The 21,559-nt window shown below is 37.0% G+C and overlaps 2 protein-coding genes across 3 annotated transcripts in view; one reads left to right on the top strand and one right to left on the bottom strand.

Annotated features, from left to right (window-relative positions):
- LOC121430675 (tyrosine-protein kinase SRK2-like) overlaps positions 1 to 1,523 on the bottom strand; it is a 68,387-nt gene extending 66,864 nt beyond the window's left edge. The window contains exon 1 of the mRNA XM_041628015.1: positions 1,219 to 1,523. The gene's annotated coding sequence lies outside the window, so the exon portion shown is untranslated. The remainder of the gene's footprint in view (positions 1 to 1,218) is intronic.
- Positions 1,524 to 1,833: 310 nt separating this feature from the next.
- On the top strand, positions 1,834 to 20,834 carry LOC121431067 (tRNA dimethylallyltransferase-like). Of its 2 annotated transcripts, none has more exons than XM_041628540.1 (9): positions 1,834 to 1,878; positions 10,847 to 11,083; positions 11,628 to 12,250; positions 13,327 to 13,469; positions 14,439 to 14,556; positions 14,981 to 15,177; positions 16,586 to 16,692; positions 19,127 to 19,247; positions 19,884 to 20,834. In XM_041628540.1, the coding sequence occupies exons 1-9, from the start codon at positions 1,870 to 1,872 to the stop codon at positions 20,000 to 20,002; spliced, it is 1,674 nt and encodes a 557-aa protein (XP_041484474.1). In that variant the 5' UTR covers positions 1,834 to 1,869; the 3' UTR covers positions 20,003 to 20,834. The 2 variants fall into 2 exon arrangements, with proteins under 2 accessions (XP_041484474.1, XP_041484473.1); XM_041628539.1 differs by lacking the exon at positions 1,834 to 1,878 and adding an exon at positions 6,844 to 7,046 and having other exon boundaries at positions 19,884 to 20,833.
- Positions 20,835 to 21,559: the final 725 nt, after the last annotated feature.

Raw genomic sequence — 21,559 nt, 5'->3', positions numbered from 1 at the left:
ATAAATGAGCCGGTTTATATTTGGACCCCTCTCACAACAAACTTTTCATCAGGCATGTCAGGGTGAAAATCCCCTTTAAAATCTAAATCAGTCAGACCAAGTGAGAGTTTCATCAAGTAACAGTTTGTTTTTATCATTGAGTGGGATGCAGTTTTAAGTAAATACCACACACAAGAATGTTTTTACTTACACATGTATGTTCGCACCTGTACAAGAACAAGAGCTTAAAGGTAAATGAAAGTAGTTGCAGTAAAACACTTATTTCGTGAGAAAGTCTGTAAAACCAAGGTTAAGTATTACTACATCATCATGGATCTAGATATGGTACAGTACATAAACTGAACTTTGTGAAATCATACAATCTAAGCTGAAATACAATCACACTGAAGATCGCAAACACAGATAGGCACAAGTGGGACAGTGCATTTTATTATTGCTGGAATAAAGACCCGACAGAAGTGACCAAATCTGTGCTTATTTTGCTTATTTCTCAGCAATTACACAATTTCTTCTAGAATCCTTTGGCACATATTTTTTATTCATACAAACAGACACTTGGGTGGTCTTTATATTAGATTCTGTAAAAAGTCATTTTGAGATCGTTACCAATACTGGAATTATCTTTAAAGTGAAATAACAGTAAATGTATGTGAAAAGTTCCACAGATCATACACACACACACAAGTGACCAGTGAGTTTATTTATCTTCATCAACTTGAAAGTTGAAGCAGCACTTACTCTGGAAGACAAAATTCACTATTTTCTGGTCTAATTTCAACAGAATATGCCAATTACCATTTGAGTTTAAGATGGACTCTCAATAAAACTAAAGTTTAACAGGGCCCAACTGCAAGGGGTTAATTAGGCTAAAATAAATCAAACAACATGTAGTCCTGGGGCTGATTGCACAAAGGGTCCTTGCAAGAACTGTCTTTCATGTCACCCATTTATTATGATGCGCCATTTGAAATGCATTTTAAATACCGTAAATTACCTGCAAACATATTTTATTCATCCGTTAAAGTAAACAAAATATTTGTTTATAAAATGATGTGATATATCATTAAATCGTATACAAATTGATCAAAATGCTAGCTAACGAATTTTATTTGTTTATCATACAATTCAGAAATATCCCGCATACAGCTTTTCCCACCTCCATCTCCATCTCAGCTCAGCTGCGCGGCGCCCCAAGCCAAGGCGCGAGTACAGACTCACCCGCAGTCGCCAGCCCGTGCAGTCCCGATCCCAGTACCGTACTTGTCGCTCCGTGCAAAAAGCTTCTCACTTCATGCATCCGATGCCATCCTCAAATTGTTTCGAGCAGTTTATTAATCCACATGCAGGATAACTGGAAAGAAAAAATATCGTCCCTCAAATCTGGCAGCAGTAATTAATCGTCCAACGATTCAGAACACTAGCATGAAAAGTTAGAGACTTCGGATAAATATTAAAGGTGCTCGTTTAGTTTTGACGACTACCTGATTCTGATACAGCTAGTTACAATGTAAGTTGTCGCAAAGTTTTTTGGACAATAAACTTCCGCATCTATCGCGATGTTGGTATGGTATGGTACCGGTATGTTATTGTCTAGTCTTTTCTAAGCTAATTAGCCCAAATCATTGACTCGCATTATTTTTTTGACCTTTTTTTACTATCTGATTCCGCCATAAAATTTGCAATCACAAATCTTAAACGATTTTTTTTATTTATTTGTCGTAAAAAACAGGAAAATTATGAAATCCGGAATTTCATAAATAAGCATATAATTCAAGATTGACTTGACACATATTCATATTTTAAAGGGGAATTCGCACTGACGTACAGAAGAGACAATAGGCCTTTCTTTCTTCACTCTCCAGAGTGATCATGATTATGGTAAGGGTAAATGGTGGTGATTTTTTTTAACCTGATCGCTAAGAAAGCATGAATGCTTATAAACAAGCAATCAGAGTACCGACGTCTTAATGTCTTTTCCGAGGAACCTGTAATGATCGGATTTATGTCTTACCAAAAGACGGGGGCCACTTACATTTACGAGTGGATACCATGCGCGACCAAAAAACACGTAAAAGGGTGTATTTTTCAAGACAGGGCACGTTACGGCGTTACTTACGCCAGGTACATGCGTAACGTAATAAGGGTGTCAAAAACACTAAAATAATGAAAAAGGGGTATCTATCTCATCGTTTCGAAATCAAAGTTACTCTTTTGAAAAATACCTGTCAAAACCAAACTTCAGTTCATTTTTTGCTAGGTCAACAACTACCCATGAAATTGTCCAATTATCTCGTCTTTTAAAAATTGATAAATCATAAAGTGGATCTGATTCCTTTTCCCCTATAAAGTTGTTAAAAAAAATGTATAAATAGCTTTGTGAATCCACTATGTGACATATATTTAATAAGTCTTTAAATAATGGAATACTGTAGTCCCATATAAGGTTGCAAAGATTGTACCCCTTCACAAGAAAAAATATATGATATTACGCCCTTTTTATCAGTTTTTGCAAAATCATTAGAAAAAGTGATGCACAAAAGACTATATATTTTTTTACTTAAATGTGACATTCTGACTTCAAAACAATTTGGCTTTCGTCGAAACTATAGTACTGATCTGAGCATCGTTAATTTTACAAGCTTATAATTTGCTCCGCCTATATAAACTGAAGTGTTATATTCGCTCTTGAAAAAAAGCATTTTCAAGAGCGAATATAATAGAAGGGGGAATGTATAGGCCTATAAGTTTCTATAGGCGGAGCATAAATTGGGTGGGGTTGGGGGTTGCATGGTCATATACACATTGCAATCGACTGCTTTAAGATAATTTTCAAACTTTTAGCAAGGTTAACTTTTTTGTGGGGTTTGGTATATTCCAACAGACAAAAGTTATCCATGGTTTGTATTTTAAGCTTTATCCTTTTTTCTTTAAGAAGGTCCAGGCTGAAAATATTTATATCTAAATAGAGTAGAATTAACAGAGCAAAACACTGAAAATTTAATTAAAATCGGATAACAAATAACGAAGTTATTGAATTTTAAAGTTAATACGTATTTTGTGAAAACGGATACATCGTCAGGACTGAGTGTCATTTCCCAACTTTCCTTTTTCTTATGTTATTACATTATAAAATCGTAGATGTTTCATTTTTTCATACAAGTGTAAATGATGTTATCCATTATGATGAATTAAGTTGGGGGCAAGTAACGCACTTAAAGGGGAAGTTCACCCTGAAGAAAACTTTGTTGTAAAAATAGCAGAAAAAAATAGTAAAAATTATTGGTGAAGGTTTGAGGAAAATCCGTTAAAGAGTAAGAAAGTTATTAGAGTTCAAAATTTTGGATTTGTGACGTCATAAACGAGCAGCTGCCCCATGTGTTATGTAATATAAAATGTATGAATTTCAAATTTTGTATGGTTCCTGATGACTTAATTTTGTTTTCTTTTCATGATCGGGTGTGAAACGATTTGTCTATTGATATACAAAAGTTACAGTGAAAACCATTTTCAATTTTCTGAGAAAATGACATTGCGTTGATTTTTAACCATTCGCTATGTAGGAATGCTGCTCGCATATGACGTCACAAATCAAATAATTGAAATTGTAATAACTTTTTTATTATTTGATAAATTTTTCTCAAACCTTTGGCAATATTTTTTATTATTTTTTCTGCTATTTTTACAATAAACTTTTTGTCAGGGTGAACTTCCCCTTTAATCAGTTGTCAATCGAATTGCTTTAGTTCTAATAGAAAACTTTGAATAAACCTAATTTTGTAAAATACAAAACAACAAGGGGGATATGGCATAATCAGCCAACCTATATATTTATAAAGACATATGCCTAGAATAATGCAATTTTTTAAAATAACTTTATTATTTGTTATCCGATTTTGATCAAATTTTCAGCATTTTGCTTTGTGAATTTTACTCTTTAAGTAGTTGATTGATATAGAAACCCCGGGGGCCATTTGCATTGACGAGTTGATACCAAGCGCGACCATAAAAACATGTAAAAAGGATGTCTTTTTCAAGATAGGGCACGTTACGTACGTAACGTAATAATTAAAGGTGTCAAAAACACTAAAATAATGAAAAAGGGGTATTTTTGCCAGGAAGCTACGTGTTTAGGCAATAATTTGCGATGGTTTAAAAAAGTATAAGATGTTTTATAAGGATGTACTTTTTGCCCAAAGAGTCAACACTGCTTGTTTAGAGTACGATTTGCGAGAGGTGGGAGTTGGAGCTGTACTTAACCCAACGATGTAGGTAAAGGTGAAACCGACGACCGATCGACGTCCGTGACATAACAAAATATTGCTGTACTTGTTTCGGGTTCGGGGGAGTACTTGCCAAGAGAATAGTTTTGTTTCCAATACTTGTTCCCGGTACTTAGGCTAACCCTGTGGTGGGGTTTCATCACATGCCAATACTAAGTAAGGGGTGAATTTTCAGAATATGGAAAGGGTGCTTTTCGAGACCCCATGGTCGCGCATTGTATCCAATCGTCAATATAGAATGTTAGTGCCTCCCGCGGGGGGTAGAAATATCTCCAGTCTGGACTATCCCTTTAATATGAGCGGCGAAGCGCGTGTTTAATCTCTTATTTTATGATCTGACCTATGTGCTCCCCCTCCCCCGTGGATCCGCCAGTTATCGAGGGTAATGTAACTAAAAAGGTAGCTGACTTTATATATTTAACCTGGGTTAAAGAACTAAAATCATAAACCTGGTAGGCCCAGCATAGGCCTATAAATTTTCAACCCTAAATGAAACATTTGTACCATTCTTTTTACCCTAAGTGGAAAAATGTGCAAACATGCACCTTTTTATCACAATCTGCACAAAGAAATGCTCGTTTGCACCCTTAAAGAGGCAAATTTGAACTTATCAATGTATATAATACTTGACAATAAGGCATGCTAGAAAAAGGTCAAAATTAGAACTCTTAATACACATCCATTTCTGCACCTTATAGGGTGCTTAATATAGCTAAATTACACCCCAGTGGTGCACAAATGAGCAAAATTACACTTATTTGCACCCCTTGGGGTGCTGCTAACAACCCCGAGGGTTCAAATTTTAACCCCATAATTATTTCTTAGTGTGTAATGATTATAAACAATTCTAGCGCATATCACATATATGATTATAACGTCTTTGCATGCGCTTGAAAAGCACTTTACCCCGGCCTTTATAGCTTTAGGTAAACAAAACTATATAGACATAATTATCATCCATGCGTGTGTTTAGTGTATAGATATTCCCCTAGCAAATAATTAAGCCAAAGGGCGAGATTATATATCTATTGATAAAAAAAAATCATGAACAAGATCGATGCGAATCTCACTAAGCAAAATAAAGCGCGAAACGCGAGCTAAAATATTTTGACTTGATAAAAGAATTAAGCGAGCACAAGACCAGGGAAAACGTACAAGGAAGGAGGAATAAAATATAACAGAAAAAAGGAAAACGGAATATGAAGAATATAAGCAGGGAATGAAAAAAAAAGAATATCTATATTCAAAATTGACAAAATAATCACATGAAACAGGGGGGGGGGCGCTCGACCAAAAAAGTAGTAGGGGTGTGCCGCGGGCGAGACAAAAACGGGGGCCTTGGAGCGGGCGAATTGTAAAAAGGACGGTCCTTGGAACGGGCTTCGGAACTACAAGTGCTTGTGAAAACGGGGGTCCTTGGAACGGTTCGCCTGCATATGAGTGCGTACATGCATACCTACGGAACTGACATACGTGCTGCTAGCCCGGCGGCACGGCCGGGCACCGGGTCCGCTAGCGCACATGCGATAGTCGGATAGCGCTCTGCGGCCGCTTTTCACCAAAATTGAGGCTCATTGTAGAAGATCATAATGCGACCGGAACGGCAAATAGAAAATATGCGAAGCTTTGGAGCGGATTTCTTTCTTCGTTTTTTTTTCACGATAAGAAGAAAATTATATGCTTTAGAGCGGCTTTCTTTGTTCTTTTTCTCAATAAGACAAAAATGCTATGCCCTCGAACGGAAATTTGAGTGTAAAAATGGGGGTCCCCTCCGCGGCACACTTTATGCATTATCCCCCCCCCCCTGATGGGGCAAATTAACCTAAACCGCATTCCATAAAGCGGACTCATGAATGGTAATTTAACTTGGTCAAACCAGATTGGTCAGAATAAATTTTTGATAGTTCGGATGGGAAGGGGGAAGAGATGGGGGAGAGAGGAAGAAGATGAAAAGAGGAGAAGAAAATAAAAGAGAAGGAGAAGGAGAATTAAGAGGAAGAAAAGAAGAAGATGCTGAGGAAGAAAAAGAAGAAGGAGAAGAAAAGGAAAACAAAGGAGAAGAAAGAGAATAAGAAAAAGGCAAAGAAAAGGAAGAAAAAAGAAGATGAATATGAAGGAGAATTAAGAAGAAGAAAAAAAGGAAGATGAGAAAAAAGAATACAAAGGAGAAAGAGGAGGGGAGAGGGAGTATGAATATGAGTAAAGGGTCAAAAAGAAGAAGGAAGGAATTTAAAAAGAAAGAAAGAAAGAAAGAAGAAATAAAGAAACAATTAAGAAAAGGAGGAGAGGGAGAGAAGATGAGGAAAAGGAGAGAGAGAACATAACGAACGAAACCTGGAAGATATTGCACATTCTTCACAACTATGATAAATAGGGCAATACCATAAATAGAAAGAAGTTTCGGATCCTATTGGTTAAAAAAAACAAACAAAGAAAAAAAAAACACACACACACACGATAAAACCAGACACGTTCATCATGCTGCTTTAATATCAGTTAAGCGATTTTGACCGTGATTCGGCACGCGCATGCATATATTGACGTCGACGCGTTCGCTTTTTTTTTTTCAATTTGGATTTGTGTGCTTTCTTCTACCGTCTACAATGAACGTGATCTCGGATTTCGAGAAAAAAAGTGAATAAAATGCAAGCTTTTCGATGTCCAGTAGTTGTAGTGCTTGGTGCAACAGGAGCTGGAAAGTCAAGACTGGCACTAGAGCTAGGAAGAAGATTCAACGGAGAGATTATAAGTGCAGACTCAATGCAGGTGATCATAGGACTAGCTCTCCTGTCTTAGCTCAGTCCCACACGTAGACAATTTTGTTTCCCTTCCACCTTCCAGGCAACGGGGGGGGGGGGGGGGGGGGGAGTTCCACCGCCGTTGCCTGGAAGTGGAAGAGAAACAAACTTATTGAAATTGTAAAGGCATAGGAAAAGTACATGGCCTTATCCTAAAATAAGTCGCCTGTCTTCTCGTGACGTGTCTGTCGGTGTGTGTGCATTAGAGGCGCTGGTCAGAAAATTGGGATCGTCCCAGTTTACAGGGACTGTCTCAGTTTGTAAGGATTTCTTCACACAAGAAATCTAGGAAAGTTCATTCACCTGTCAAGTGCCGACACCAATCAAGTGTGCTAGTCAATGTAAACATATTCAGGTTTCATAACAAGATTATTGGAAGACGGTAAGTCATGTAAAAAAGACGATGAACTGGGGGGAATTGAGGTCACTGAATCTATTTTTAGCACTCTCAATTTCCGTAATTGCTGTCTTTGTCCCGTAAGGGGAAGTGAAAAAAAAACGTCCCCATAAACAAGGACAGTCTCAATTTATCAAGACATGATTTGTCTTGGTTTATGAGGATATCCTTGTTTTCTGGGACAATCCCAATTTTTGGACCAGCGCCTCTACTGGTGTGTGCGCTCACTGTGTAGTGTGTACAAGTACAATACAAAGCAAAGTAAATGGGAGAGGAAAGAAGTCACAGCCGCTGACAAAATAAACTGCAGTGAATGGAACGATTTCTTATCTCTTTTAATTTCCATTCCGCAGATGTCTGAATAATGAGACATTTATAATTATATTTGGAGGACAAGAGTTCATAACGGAGGTATATCAAATATATTTTTGTCTCACCTGGGAAGCAGAGTGAGACTATATAGGCGCTGTTGTCGCTTTTCCGATGGCGGTTTCAATAACAAATATCAACCGAAGGTTAAGTATTTGAAATGACAGCATAACTTGTAAAGTATATGGATCTAGTTCATGAAACTTTGCCATAAGGTTAATGAAGTATTACTGAGCATCCTGCCTGAGTTTTGGGTCACATGGCCAAGGTCAAAGGTCATTTAGGGTTAATAAACTTAGACCATGTTAGGGGAATTAACATCAAAATCTTAACCTAAGGTTAAGTTTTTGAAATGTCATCATAACTTAAAAAATATATGGACCTACATGTAGTTCATGAAACTTGGACATAAGGTTGATCAAGTATTACTGAACTGCATGAGTTTCAAGTCACATAACCAAGGTCAAATGTCAATTAACTTTGGTCATGTTGGGGGCATCTGTGGAATTACCATCATAACTTTGAAAGTTTATGGATCTGATTCATGATACTCGGACATAAGAGTAATAAAGTATCGTTCATATATATAACTATTTTTAACAAAATAGTTATATATATGAACGAGCCAGTTGCATCCAAATGAGAGAGTCGATGTCACTCACTATTTCTTTTGTTTTTTATTGTTTGAATTATACAATATTTCAATTTTTACAAATTTGACGATTAGGACATCCTTGCCTGAACTACAAAATGTTAAAATAATGGAATTCCACGTGTTCAGGGAGGAATGAAACTTCATTTCACATGACAATGATGAGAAAATCAAAATATTTCACATTTTATATAATAAAATACAAAAGAAATAGTGAGTGAGTGATGTCATCAGTTCCCTCATTTGCATACTGACCGAGATGTGCATATAACTGTTTTGTGAAATGAAGCGAAACTTTAAAATGTCATAACTTTTCTTATTTTACGTCCGATTTTGATTAATTTTTCAGTGTTATGCTTGTTGAATTTTTCTCTTTTTATTCAAATCAAGTTTTTGTTGGGGTGGACTTGTCCTTTAATTGAACTCTGGCAATTTTGGAAGTAATTATTAGATTGCTGTCAAAGTTTATTGATATAGTTTATAAAATGTGGATATAGGGGTAATCAAGTATCACTGACAAGTCTTAGGTCGCATGATCAAGGTCAAATGTAATTTATTGTCAATGAACGTAGTATCGTACATGTATCATTATTATATGAATGGTGTTTTTTGTGAATAATTATTTTATAGTAGTTTTCAAAATCAGCACTGTTGCTACAATGTATATTGAATCCCGCGATGAAGGTGAGACTGCCAGAGGCGCTCCACTTGTTGCTCTTTTTTCTTTGTTAGGATACAGTAATGATTTCCTCACCATGGCACCTCACACTGATACACAAAATGTTTTCATCCCGGGATGGCTTTGAAGGAGCTAAAAAGGGATTACTCTTCAAGGTTCATGTATTGGATTCTAAAATCAGACTAGTATGAAATTTTCAATATGAAAGAAAGGTGTTAATTACACAGAGAAAAAAGGATAACTTACAAAAGCCCAGTGCCACAATGCAATTATTTAATCAGTTGAAAAAAATTGTGGTTTCAAGAACATTTACCTGACATAGAAATGCATGTAAATCTATTTTTCATGATTTCTTTCTGGATGGAGAATATAGAAACACATTTTACTTGTCGCGATTAATTCTTCAAATTGATTCTTTGTGTGTTTTTTTTTCTGGGTTAAAGAATTTATATTAAGTATAAAACTTGCCTTGCTGATGAGGTTCAGCCCATATACATTAAACTCTACTGACAACTAACCTCATTTTTTTCCTTTTAAGAGGGAAAATGCATTATATTTTCAGAAAAATTGTTTACTTTAGAATTAAAATTCAATACCTTATCCTTATGTTCTCTCCTTAAATTGGTATCTACATGTTCGGGAAATAAATTGAGGCATTTATCATCCTCTGCTACCCCTTCAGTCATTTGCTTTCAAATGTCCCCAAATTGATTTAAATCTTGAAATATTGACACATTCTTTATGAATACACAAATGCATATTTTGCATGTGAGGGCCCTGTCAGACCTGCCAACCAGTTGAGAAAAATCATCTCTACATGTCTCTATTTCATAAAACGTACACAAATATGGTTAATAGATCAATGTAATTTCAGGTAACTTGTTTTTTTTTCAATCATTTTGTTATTAAAACCAGGGTGAGATATACACATGTTTCAATGCCTTTTTTCATTCATCTGCATGAGCAGTGCGCATTTTAGCTTGCATGCAGCTTGAGCGCCACGATGAGCAAGTGTGCCAAGCATTTTATTATAATCACAGAATACAGTTTTTCATTCCCAGAGGTTGGCAGGTCCGCCCTATGAGTAAATGCTGTTAATACTGTTTACATTTTGAAATGAAAATGAAATGAAAATCCATAATTTATTGTTCGAAATAGACATGAAATGAAATACTCGGAAAATTTGCTTTGCCCAATTGATCGTGGGCCGGGCAGCCACTGTGCAGCACCAGATCGACGAGGCTCTATCCCTTTAATCGTTGAACGCCAAACAGGGTAGTAGCAACTCCCATCTTTTAACGTCTTTTGGTCTGACGCGGCCAGGGTTCGAACCCCCGACCTCCCGGTTGTGAGACCGACGCTCTACCAACTGAGCCAACACACCAGTGTCATTAGTACTGGGGCAATATTGCTTGAACTGAAATGCACAGAAGAGCCATTGAAACTTGAATAGAAACCCTGGGAAATCTCCGTTCTTTGCAATGTTATTTAGCTTATTCAGTGTTGCAGATTCAGGTAGAAAAATGTGGAGAGTAGCTCTAATAACATTTTTTTTTTGCTAGCATTAATACCAGAAGGGGCTATGACGGGTCTTGTCAAGTGCTTATTGGTATATATTATTAATTGGAGGGCCATAGGTATATTGGTTTTTTTTGTTCTCCTTTTTGTTAGGTGTACAAAGGCCTGGACATCATAACAAATAAAGTCACACCAGAGGAGCAGGAGCAATGCCCCCATCATGCACTTGGAATCGTCCACCCCCTACAGCGCTTCACTGTTGTTGACTTCAGGAATCGGGTCATTCCACTCATAGATGGGTTGGTCAGTAGAGGAAGATTACCCATAATAGTTGGAGGGACCAATTATTACATTGAAGCCTTGCTATGGAAAGTCCTGTTGACAAATGAGGTATTTTCAGTCATTTATTTCAATATATCTTCTGTAAGGTGCATATTTTTGTTAACTCTTGTAAAAATGTTAGTAATACAACCTGCACTTCTTTATTGTATTCTTATGTACGTCCTGTATGTATATTTCAGGGTTAAAATTTTTCGGATCACTCTCTAAATTCCTAAGATGTTTTTATTTCATTGACTTTCAAATATCAAGTCCACCCAAAGTACAAGTTGATTTGAACTGATAGAGAAATGTTAAAAAAATCTTTTGCTTAGAATTTCATAATGAACTAAAGAGGTAAAGTAAGAAATTTATAGCATTCTCAAGTTTGCTTATTTTCTCGAAACACTTCATTACAGTCATATAACACTGGCCTAATACTTACTTCAACAGTGTGTCTTTTAATGTTCCACCAATGTTTCTCTTTTGAGAGTTTGTTAAATGCATGTATGTCATGCATGAAAGTCTGTTTTAAACTCATGTCTTTCTTCAGTTCAGAGAATTTGTTTATATTCCCTGAACTTCATTTTGTTTGTTTCTAATTCCTTATTAATAGGATAATGGCAGTTCTGAAGGCCTTATGTTTGAAACCAGGGGTGATGTTGAGAAATTGAGACTCAGACGTAGAGTCATCCAAGGTAAGAGGTCTCATGGGAACTCAGAAGGGACCCATCTCCAAGAAAGAACTCTTTCACCCTCACTGAGAACAACACAAGAGCCACGAAGGAAGCAGGAAGAACAATGTGATCTGCAAGTTACAATACCTCCAGGAAATGACAGTTTTGTGACAAACAACCAATCAGAACACACTGATCATCATACATGTGAAGGATCGGACCAATCAGGGTTGGAGAAATCCAGTGACGTTGACCAATCAAAGGCCAGGACAGAAGTGGGTTGTGACCATGCAGAACCAAGATCAAACCAAATCAATATGAGAACTGACCAATCGCATGTCTTGTTACCCAAGATGCATGACAATTCAGGTGAAGTTGGCCAATCAGAAAACCTGAAAGTCCTTATCCAAAAGGGTTGTGTCATTGGAGGTGGTACGGAAGATGAAGATATTGATTTGGATGTCACTAAGATGGATAGTAGCGAGCTTCATGAACTCCTACAAGAGATTGATCCTCTGATGGCTGATAGATTGCACCCTAATGACAGAAGGAAAATAATCAGGTAAACAAACACAAATTCACAAAAATAAGAAAACAAAAAAATGCAATTTGTCCTGACAGTTTCCGGGACCAAAGCGCTCAACCCACAGCCGCCCGTCCCAAGTCGGGGGCAGCTGCTAGGGAACATGTTAGAAAGACACAGGATAGAGCATTAACCTGGGCTTGATGATCTCAACAACATCGAGGCTGTGCGTGTTCCTAATCAACACTGATGCAGATCAAGCCAGGAAGCAGCCAGGCCATGGTTTTTCAATCTCAATACCATGCACATTTTCCATAGACCATACCACAAATTATATGTAGGGCTCAATGGGTTACCAAAACATTTTACCTTTTTAAAAGATCAGATTTTTCATTGATTTTTAAATGAAAAATTTGATCTTTAAAAAAAGTCAAGCAACCAAATGAAATGATGTTTAACATTGGGGGAGGGGGGTAAGGCTTATAGCTGATAATTCATGCTGTGATTTTTGTTGTCTTCTTGCCTCTACATGTTTGATCTTCTTAAGATTAACCTATCATATTGACTGATGAATTCCTCAACTCCAATAGGTTTTGTGCAGGAACTACATCCAGGTAAACATGCGGAAAGTTGACCCTCTATATTTGCCTGAGTTAAAGTGATTTTTAGACCAAATAATGCAAAACATTTGTTATTACTCTTCTAAATGTTCAACCTCTTTTCAGTCGAAAAAAAATTTGTGTAGTCCCAATAGATTTGACTAAGAGGGTGTTGCAAGAAAATGTTTGCAATCAATTGCAAATTTCATTTTAAATTTTACAAATGATTGATCAGTTTGGACTATAGCACATCAATTTGTATTCCTTGATGCTAGAAGCAGAGTGCAAAATAGTGATTAATTGCAAGACACATTATTGATCTTATGACCAGCAATTGATCGCAAGTTTCTTGCAATGCTCCATTAGTCAAAATGTCATGTCATATAGATCAAGTGCAAATTTGCATTTAATTGTAGGACATTGATTTTGTGACCAAAAATAGACTTGCAATTTTTGCAAAATTTCCTGTAGATCTAGTTAGCAATGGGTTAATTGAAAATCAATTTATTTTTGCAGGAGCCTACAGGTGTATGAACAGCATGGAGTATGTCATAGTGATCTTCTCAAGGAACAGAGAAACCAGGAAGGGGGTAGCCATCTTGGTGGACCTCTCAGATACAAAGATCCATGTGTCTTCTGGGTTCAGACAGAGCAATCTGGTAAGCATTTCTATGTTACATTAGGTACGGGAAAATGTACGTCACAGTGTTCTTCTCAAGGAACAGAGAGGCCAGGAAGGGGGTAGCCATCTTGGTTGACCCCTCAGATACAAAGATCCATATGTACTCTGGGTTCAAATAGAACAATGTGGTAAAGTCAGGAGATATTTGGATTTAGGGGTTATCCCTCTGTCCAAACGTGCATGATAGATGTTGACGTTGCTGGCTGTCCATAGTTGCGATTGATCGGATAAATTGTGATTTTTTTGTAAGACGGGCCCCAGACATGTTATTTTTGTGAAGCTGTCTGTAATACCATGGTCACATTTGTTCTATGGCGGCCGTATGGCGAGTCGAAAACAGCCGTTTTATCAATTTTGATTCAAACCACCTATATGTAGTTGGACAGAAAATGTTTAAACGGCTGTGTTCGACTCGCCGTACAGCCGCCGTAGAACAAATGTGACCATGGCATTAGTCATGAATGATTTTATGTTTGACTGGTGACCCTATCTTGTGCCAAATGGTATACTTGTATGAATAGCAAATATGGGAGAACACTCCTGATTGGTTCCTTGTCAGTATTATGCGCCAAATGCGCATGTAACGTTGATCTTGATTCTTCAGTTCATTTAGCGATTGATTGCTAATCTTTGTGTTACGGAGCCCAGGTTGGTGTTTCATAAAGCTATGAATTGGCTACCAAACAAATACGGTAAATTGGACCAATTAGTTTTAGCGATCATTGTCTTGGAGCTCAGACTACAGTGGTCTCCTGAGGCACAATGGTTCTCGTTATCTTTCTTAAAGCTAGTTATTGTTGATTCTTGGAGTGTATGGTTGATTTACAGGTATTCATGTAAAAAAAAGAGAACTGAATTGTCATCATTTTTTTAAATCAAGATTTGCGGCAATTTTCTTTGACTTGTTACAATACTGAATCTTTGTCATTATTATTCTTTTTACTAGTCTTGGATACCAGGCTTGACAAGAGAGTAGATAGCATGATGAATGCAGGACTAGTGAGGGAACTGGAAGATTTTCACAAAGAGTACAATGAGCAGAGACTAGCTGGTCAAATCAGAGAGTGAGTGATATATTCAGTATTGAAATACATAGCTACATTCATATTGCTCCTGAAATTATAGTTTGCCCCATCACTTTCACCATAACTAATTATTTGTGTAAATCTGTTTGGAATTTAAAGTGCCATGATACCATATGGAATCTTTATCTTCCCCATGTTATTTAATTAGACATGCTTTTTAAAGAAAAGAAGAAAAAAAGAAGATTTCCCATCCATCCATAAATCTACACCCCTTTTCAGCCCCCTAATTGTTGCAGACTGTTTACAAAGTTTGTGTACATTGTACCTCTGCACAGGTAGAATTGTCAGTGTTAAATATTGGATGCAAAGACTTCATTTATTCTTACCTTCAGGAGCACAACTAGAAATAACATTGTGTTATTTTGTACCATTTTTATTTTCATCACCTTTCAAATTGCTGCAGAGAAGAGATGTACACCCAAGGCATTTTCCAGTCAATAGGCTTCAAGGAGTTCCACCCGTATCTTGTCATTGATGAGGATAGGAAGCAGAGGGACGAGGGTCAGCGGTTGCTCGAAGAGAGCATCGAGAGGCTCAAGACAGCAACCAGACAGTACGCCCGCAGACAGCTCAAGTGGATCAGGAATAGATTCTTGAAGAGTAAGGGTAGTTTCATGATAGGTCCTAGTGACAATTATTCCTAAAATCCTGAGGAAAAATAATCACTGAGAAAAAAAAATCAAACTCAAATAAACTTATATAACTTCTTAAGGTTTCCATGGCGAAGAAGAATAGTGTCATCCTGAGGACGACAAGAACACACTTGTCGAAACATTGAGATTGGGTGGTCCTTTTCAGGACCAACTCTTGCCCAAGAAAGATACATGGTGTACCGTGAAACCTACTACACTATCAAACTCTTTAATATTTGAAAGTGCATAAGGCCTTCCAAGCTGAGCGCCAGTTTCCCATGTTTTTAGCAAGAATTCCCAGCCCAATCCAGGTTTGGTTTATTGGCTTCTTTTCTTGTTCATTAGTTCTCCTCATGTCTTTTTTGGTTTCCCCTCATTCGAATGGCTTGCAACGTTTACTCATATAATCATGCATGGCGTGCGCTATCTTGTTTTGAGTGCTTTCATGAAAATGAGTCCTCTAATCTATGAAGTGTAGTGCCTACCACTTTGTCATTTGCATGTTGGTAAATCATGAAAATTCAGTTTTGCATATAGATGTACGTGACATGAGTCTCTACGGACTTAACCCAAAGGTTTTTCAAGACTTAAAATTGCAAGCGCTTGTAAGTAAGGCTAATCACGACGTCACACACCAAAATGCACCCGCACAAATATAGCAATGTATGTGTGCAACATAACATGCAAGTCCCAAAGTCTCAACTTTTAAATTAAAATTTTTTAAATTAAGTTCAATTCTGCAAAGCGGTAACCTATGAAGCAGTGTAATCTCTGATAGTAACCTGCCTTTGTCTTGCGGTAAAATTTTACATTTTTGTAAAAAGAGATAAATTCTGACGGTATTCCATGAAACCCTTGTGGTATTCAGATTTGAATCATGAAAGTACCTGTGCCCGGGGGTTGGCCGTAACTGTGTGAGAGTTATAGTCTGTTTTCAATAACAATTTTCATTTATTTGTCAACGTTACGTGATTATTCATATTTTGCTTGTAGAATTTTCACAGAATTGTTGGTCGCACATCCCAACATGTCGTAGAGTAGGGTGATGTTTAATGTGATAGCATGCCATGATATGATTATGTGAGTAAAAGTTGCAAGCCCTTTTGAATCTCTCACAAAATCTAGGGTAATAAAGTCAGTTGGCAGAATGCAGCACAATGTGGATGAGTTTCTTGCTGAAGGAAACTACGCCATAGCTGGGATTCAAACTCATGACCCTCTGTTTCCTTAGTGAAGAGATTTATCTCATCCACTTGGCCATAATGTTCCATCTTAACTTTGAAGAAAATTTGCCCAATCAATTTTTAGTGCGATTCTTTCCGAATCATAAATGTGTTCAACAAATGAAGATACACTTTATTTATTTTATACACCAGGAGGCGAAAATTCTCCGGCTGTCTTTGGGTTAGACTCCACCAAACCTGAAGAATGGGACCGGAACGTCCTTGAGCCAGCTACCAGGATTCTAGAAGCAGTTATGCAGGTGGGTTGACAGTTCTTTCAAAAGACTCTAAAGAAAATGAATACAACCAGCACCAGTCTACATGTTGCTTTTTGGGGGGTAAAAAAACCATATACATGTAATAATGTAATGGAGCGTTGTGGCCCAGTGGATTAGTCTTCGGACTTTGAAGCAGAGGGTCGTGGGTTCGAATCCCAGCCATGGCGTAATTTCCTTCAGCAAGAAACTGATCCACAATGTGCTACACTCAACCCAGGTGAGGTAAATGGGTACCGTCAGGAAGTAATTCCTTAAAAAGCTGTGTGCGCTATGAACGCCTAGCTTAGCCGGGTAATATAGGAGCGCCTTGAGCATCTAACAAGGTGGATATGTGGGCAATATAAATACCCTATATTATTATGTTTCTGTGGTTCCATATGACTTGATTCATTGCAAGAGTTAGAAGGTCTTTACTGACATTTAGCTGGAACATATCTGCTCTCCTTCCACTGTTTGTATCTATTTGATTACTAGCAGATCGCTTAATGTTTAGATTGTCCCTCATCATGGGTGAAGCTCATTTGGTCCAAACATCGCTTGGTACAATACTTGATTTGCGATGCTCTGATTCCAAGGCTCCTGTGTACAAAGCAATTGTAGGTTTTCAGAAATGTTTTCTGCTGCTGTAATTCTCTTTTTATTTGGCATACTCAAAGCCCTGCCCATTTTTTTGATTGATAAGGTCTATACAATTGTACCAAAAGCAGTCAGAATGCCATTACCATTGCTGGTTTGTGCAATAAATTATTCATGTAATATTATTGTTACATCATGATTACGTGATACATGTACATGAATTCAAACAGCATATGAGCAAAATTACAAACATAGGATGCCTTTTGTGTGAGGTTAAATAATAATAATAGTGATTTCTTATTGAGCGCCTACACCGTCCAGAGATGCTCATGGTGCTAGCACAGCAGCAATTGGTTTGGATATACATTATAACAACTACAAATATAAATGTAAATGAAGTAAAAAAAAAAAAAGAAGAGATCTTAAGTTACGAAAGTACAGTTTTGCATCACCCACTGGATTCCTAGCTACCTCCTGATTGGGCCTGGTGCCCTAGTGCTTGCTGCTCCAAATGTGCTCTAAATGTAAATATAAAAAGTTGATGCACAGTGCCATATTAAAAAAACAAGTGGAATGCCTCTGGCCGTCTCACCTGCATCACGCGGTTCAATATACATGTAGCAGCAGTGCTGACTTTGAATACTACTCTAACTCGCACAAGATGTTCAGTGATACATGGTTACTCTTATGTCCACTTTTTATGAACTAGACCAATAAACTTACAGAGATATGATGGTTATTCAACAAAAAAACCCAACATGGCCAAAGTTCATTGACCTTACATGACCTGTGACCTTGATCATGTGACCTGAAACTCGCACAGGATGTTCAGTGATACTTGATTACTCTTATGTACAAGTTTCATGAATCAGATCCATAAACTTTCAAAGTTATGATGGTAATTCAACAGATACACCCAGTTCAGCCAAAGTTCATTGACCTTTGACCTTGGTCATGTGACCTGAAACGCGCACAGGATGTTCAAAGATACTTGATTACTATAATATCCAAGTTTAATGAACTAGACCAATAAACTTTCAAAGTTATGATGGTAATTCAACAGATACCCCAATTCGGCCAAAGTTCATTGACCCTAAATGACCTTTGACCTTAATCATGAGACCTGAAACTTGCACAAAATGTTCAGTGATGCTTGATTACTATTATGTCCAAGTTTCATGAATCAGATCCATAAACTTTCAAAGTTATGATGGGAATTCAACAGATATCCGCAATTCGGCCAAAGTTCATTGACCCTAAATGACCTTTGACCTTGGTCATGTGACGTGAAACTCGTGCAGGATGTTCAGTGATACTTGATTAACCTTATGTCCAAGTTTCATGAACTAGGTCCATATATTTTCTAAGTTATGATGACATTTCAAAAACTTAACCTCAGGTTAAGATTTCGATGTTGATCCCGCCAACATGGTCTAAGTTCATTGACCCTAAATGACCTTTGACCTTGGTCATGTGACATGAAACTCTAATAGGATGTTCAGTAATACTTGATTAACCTTATGGCCAAGTTTTATTAACTAGGTCCATATACTTTCTAAGTTATGACGTCATTTCAAAAACTTAACCTCAGGTTAAGATTTGATGTTGACGCCGCCGCCGCCGCCGTCGGAAAAGCGGCGCCTATAGTCTCACTCTGCTTCGCAGGTGAGACAAAAATTAATTTGTGCCATTTCAATGTGCTTATGAATGTATGAAAATCTCTAGTTTCATAGAGGCTAGTGATTTATATGCAAGGAGATATTTTTTTCAATGAAAATTTATGTTTCATAATGTTACTTTTGGGTTTGTAAATTGTCAATCATTAAATTTTCCTCACCAGGGCAAGGAGTCACCGATTTCTCCACTCCCGTGTGAAGAGCGGAAGGTGAATGACCTTTCCCAGACCTTTGTGTGTGATGTCTGCAAGGGGAGACAATTTGTCGGACAGCAGCAGTGGACAGGTAACTACCTACATCTAAATTGGCAACAATTGTCCTTTGGAAGTCTTGCAGAGTGGGGTGGTATTCTCTGCAATTAAATCTGGGTTTTACTGTAAAGTAAACAAGAATTTTAGTCCATGTTTCTATTGAATGCTAGATTTATCAAGATAACAATGCAGAACAACAAATCAAACTACATGTACCAATTCTATGGAAGTTACAATTAGATTGCATAGTTACCATAAAAGTAACTTTTATGCAATGAGGCCCTGAACTTTATTTTTTTTATACCATTTGATATAATTTCTTTTTTTCTTCAATACTCAATCCACAACATTGAATTGAGCTACAAATTAAGATTGTGCACACAATATGCCATTTTTACATGTTCTGTAATGGCTTTTTACTCAGTTGAATATGAGAAGAAAAAAATCCATTAAAATCCAGGGCTGAAATTAATCTAAGGTTTTCAATGATTTAAGACTTGGTCTCAGTGCCCCTCTTGTAGTCTTTGGTTTGTCTGTTTGTTATTATTTTCAAATTGTGCTGTAATATGGAAATGAAATATGCTCAGTAGAAAAGCTGCCTTGCCCTGAAATAATCAAAGTTTGATACCTACAATTCACGTCACATATTGTGTTTTCTTCTTTTATAAAGCTCATCTTCAATCGAGAAGACACCAGAAGCAGGCGAGAAAGAAAAGACTGAGAGAACTGATGGATAAAGAAGGGTCCAAGAAAGGAGCTTCATTGTCATCATCAGTATCGTCATCGTAATCACCATCGCTGTCATCGTAAATGTTACCCTCATCACCACCATCCAGGGACAGAAACTCACATCAACAGTCCACCTGTAAGATAGTAGTATAGGCCGAGATGATCCCAACATGAAAGGTGAAATCGACGATAACATTAATGTGCAATATGTTCTTGATGATTCAGTGGTCCGGGGAGGTAGGTGGCATTTCATAAATTTGTTTCAATGGATCAAACAAATTTTAGTTGTTGCCATCTATTGGTAAAACAATTATGAACGAGGTCCCTTGTTGATACAAGAGAATAAATAATCAAAAGAAATGCGTTTTTCTCATAATTGGAATTTTATTAATTCTACATACATGCCATAAAACAAACAACAGATTATGTAACAATCCATACAACTATGCTTCAAATTGGACGCATCCGAGAATGAATCAACGATGGTATGCCAGGCTTCACGATCTGACATGAGAGTTGGTAAATCATCTAAGAAACGATTTGTATCCCTACGTGTGTAATCAACAAAATTTAAACAATCCTTACACTATGTCAACTATGCCATGTAAGTACCACATTTATGTCAAGTAACAAAGTAATAGTAACTGTGTCTTAACATGTGAAATGATCACTTTCAACTTTGAAATTGATTATTCATCTAAAATATGGGATTACGTACATGTATTAAAAATACAAATGCTTTTAGTGCCTCTGTAATTCCCATGGCAGAGGTATATTCTCCCAACTGTGAAGCAGCATATTTCTGTGTAATATACATCTACACTGTATGAAGTAAAGTTTTTTCTGAAAATTTGATCTGGGTCCTGTCTTACAAAAAGTTACGTTTGATCCAATAAATCGTAACTCTATGAATATCCATCAGTGTTATAATTTTTTCTACAGGAAATCTGTGAAATATCCTTTGTAAACAAAGGAGAACACACCAAATTGTCAAGAAGTAAATGACTTCATGGACATTATTCATATCTAGAATTTTTTTTAACAAACATGCATTTCATATGTTGACTCTGCTGACTTTCCATAGTTGCGATTAATCGGATCAATCACAACTCTTTGTAAAATGGGCCCCTGTTCTACTAAAGGAAACAAAAGTACAAGGAGAGAATCCACCTTATCAGGAAGAATAAAATAAGAGGGGCAACCTAAAACTTGTTTCATTAAATTCGGTGTATATAGAATGCGCAAGTTATGGAAGTTTGAAAAGTCTTGTTGTATTTTCTATGGGGATCCTCATATTGGCAAACATGCTTCAAATGGCTGATTTTGTGGACAACTTTCCATTTGTTTTGTGCACAAATTTTCAGATTATCCCCTTTATTTTACTTATTTCACATTGTCTCCTCCTGACCTTGACAAACATGTATATGGTTTGGATTAAATTTTCACATGACATATGGCATGCTCAGAAGTAGGCAAGGTGCAAAGATAATGGGAAAATATCAAAATTTGGGTACAAAGCAAATGGAGACTTGTCCACAAATCTGCGATTATGAAGCATTTGAGGATCCCTATAGAAAGTACAACAAGACTTTTAAACATCTTTGACTTGCTTACATG

This window comes from Lytechinus variegatus, chromosome 17 (genome assembly GCF_018143015.1).
Source record: "Lytechinus variegatus isolate NC3 chromosome 17, Lvar_3.0, whole genome shotgun sequence".
Classification (NCBI taxonomy): Eukaryota; Metazoa; Echinodermata; class Echinoidea; order Temnopleuroida; family Toxopneustidae; genus Lytechinus; species Lytechinus variegatus.
Note: the sequence above shows the minus strand (reverse complement) of the source record. Positions and strands in the feature narration are given on the sequence as shown.

Coding starts and splice junctions, on each gene's coding strand:
- LOC121431067 (XM_041628539.1), top strand. CDS start 6,924: ATGCAAGCTTTTCGATGTCCAGTAGTTGTAGTGCTTGGTGCAACAGGA. Junction 14,557..14,980: donor CTAGCTGGTCAAATCAGAGA/GTGAGTGATATA, acceptor AAATTGCTGCAG/AGAAGAGATGTACACCCAAG. Junction 19,248..19,883: donor CGGACAGCAGCAGTGGACAG/GTAACTACCTAC, acceptor TCTTTTATAAAG/CTCATCTTCAATCGAGAAGA.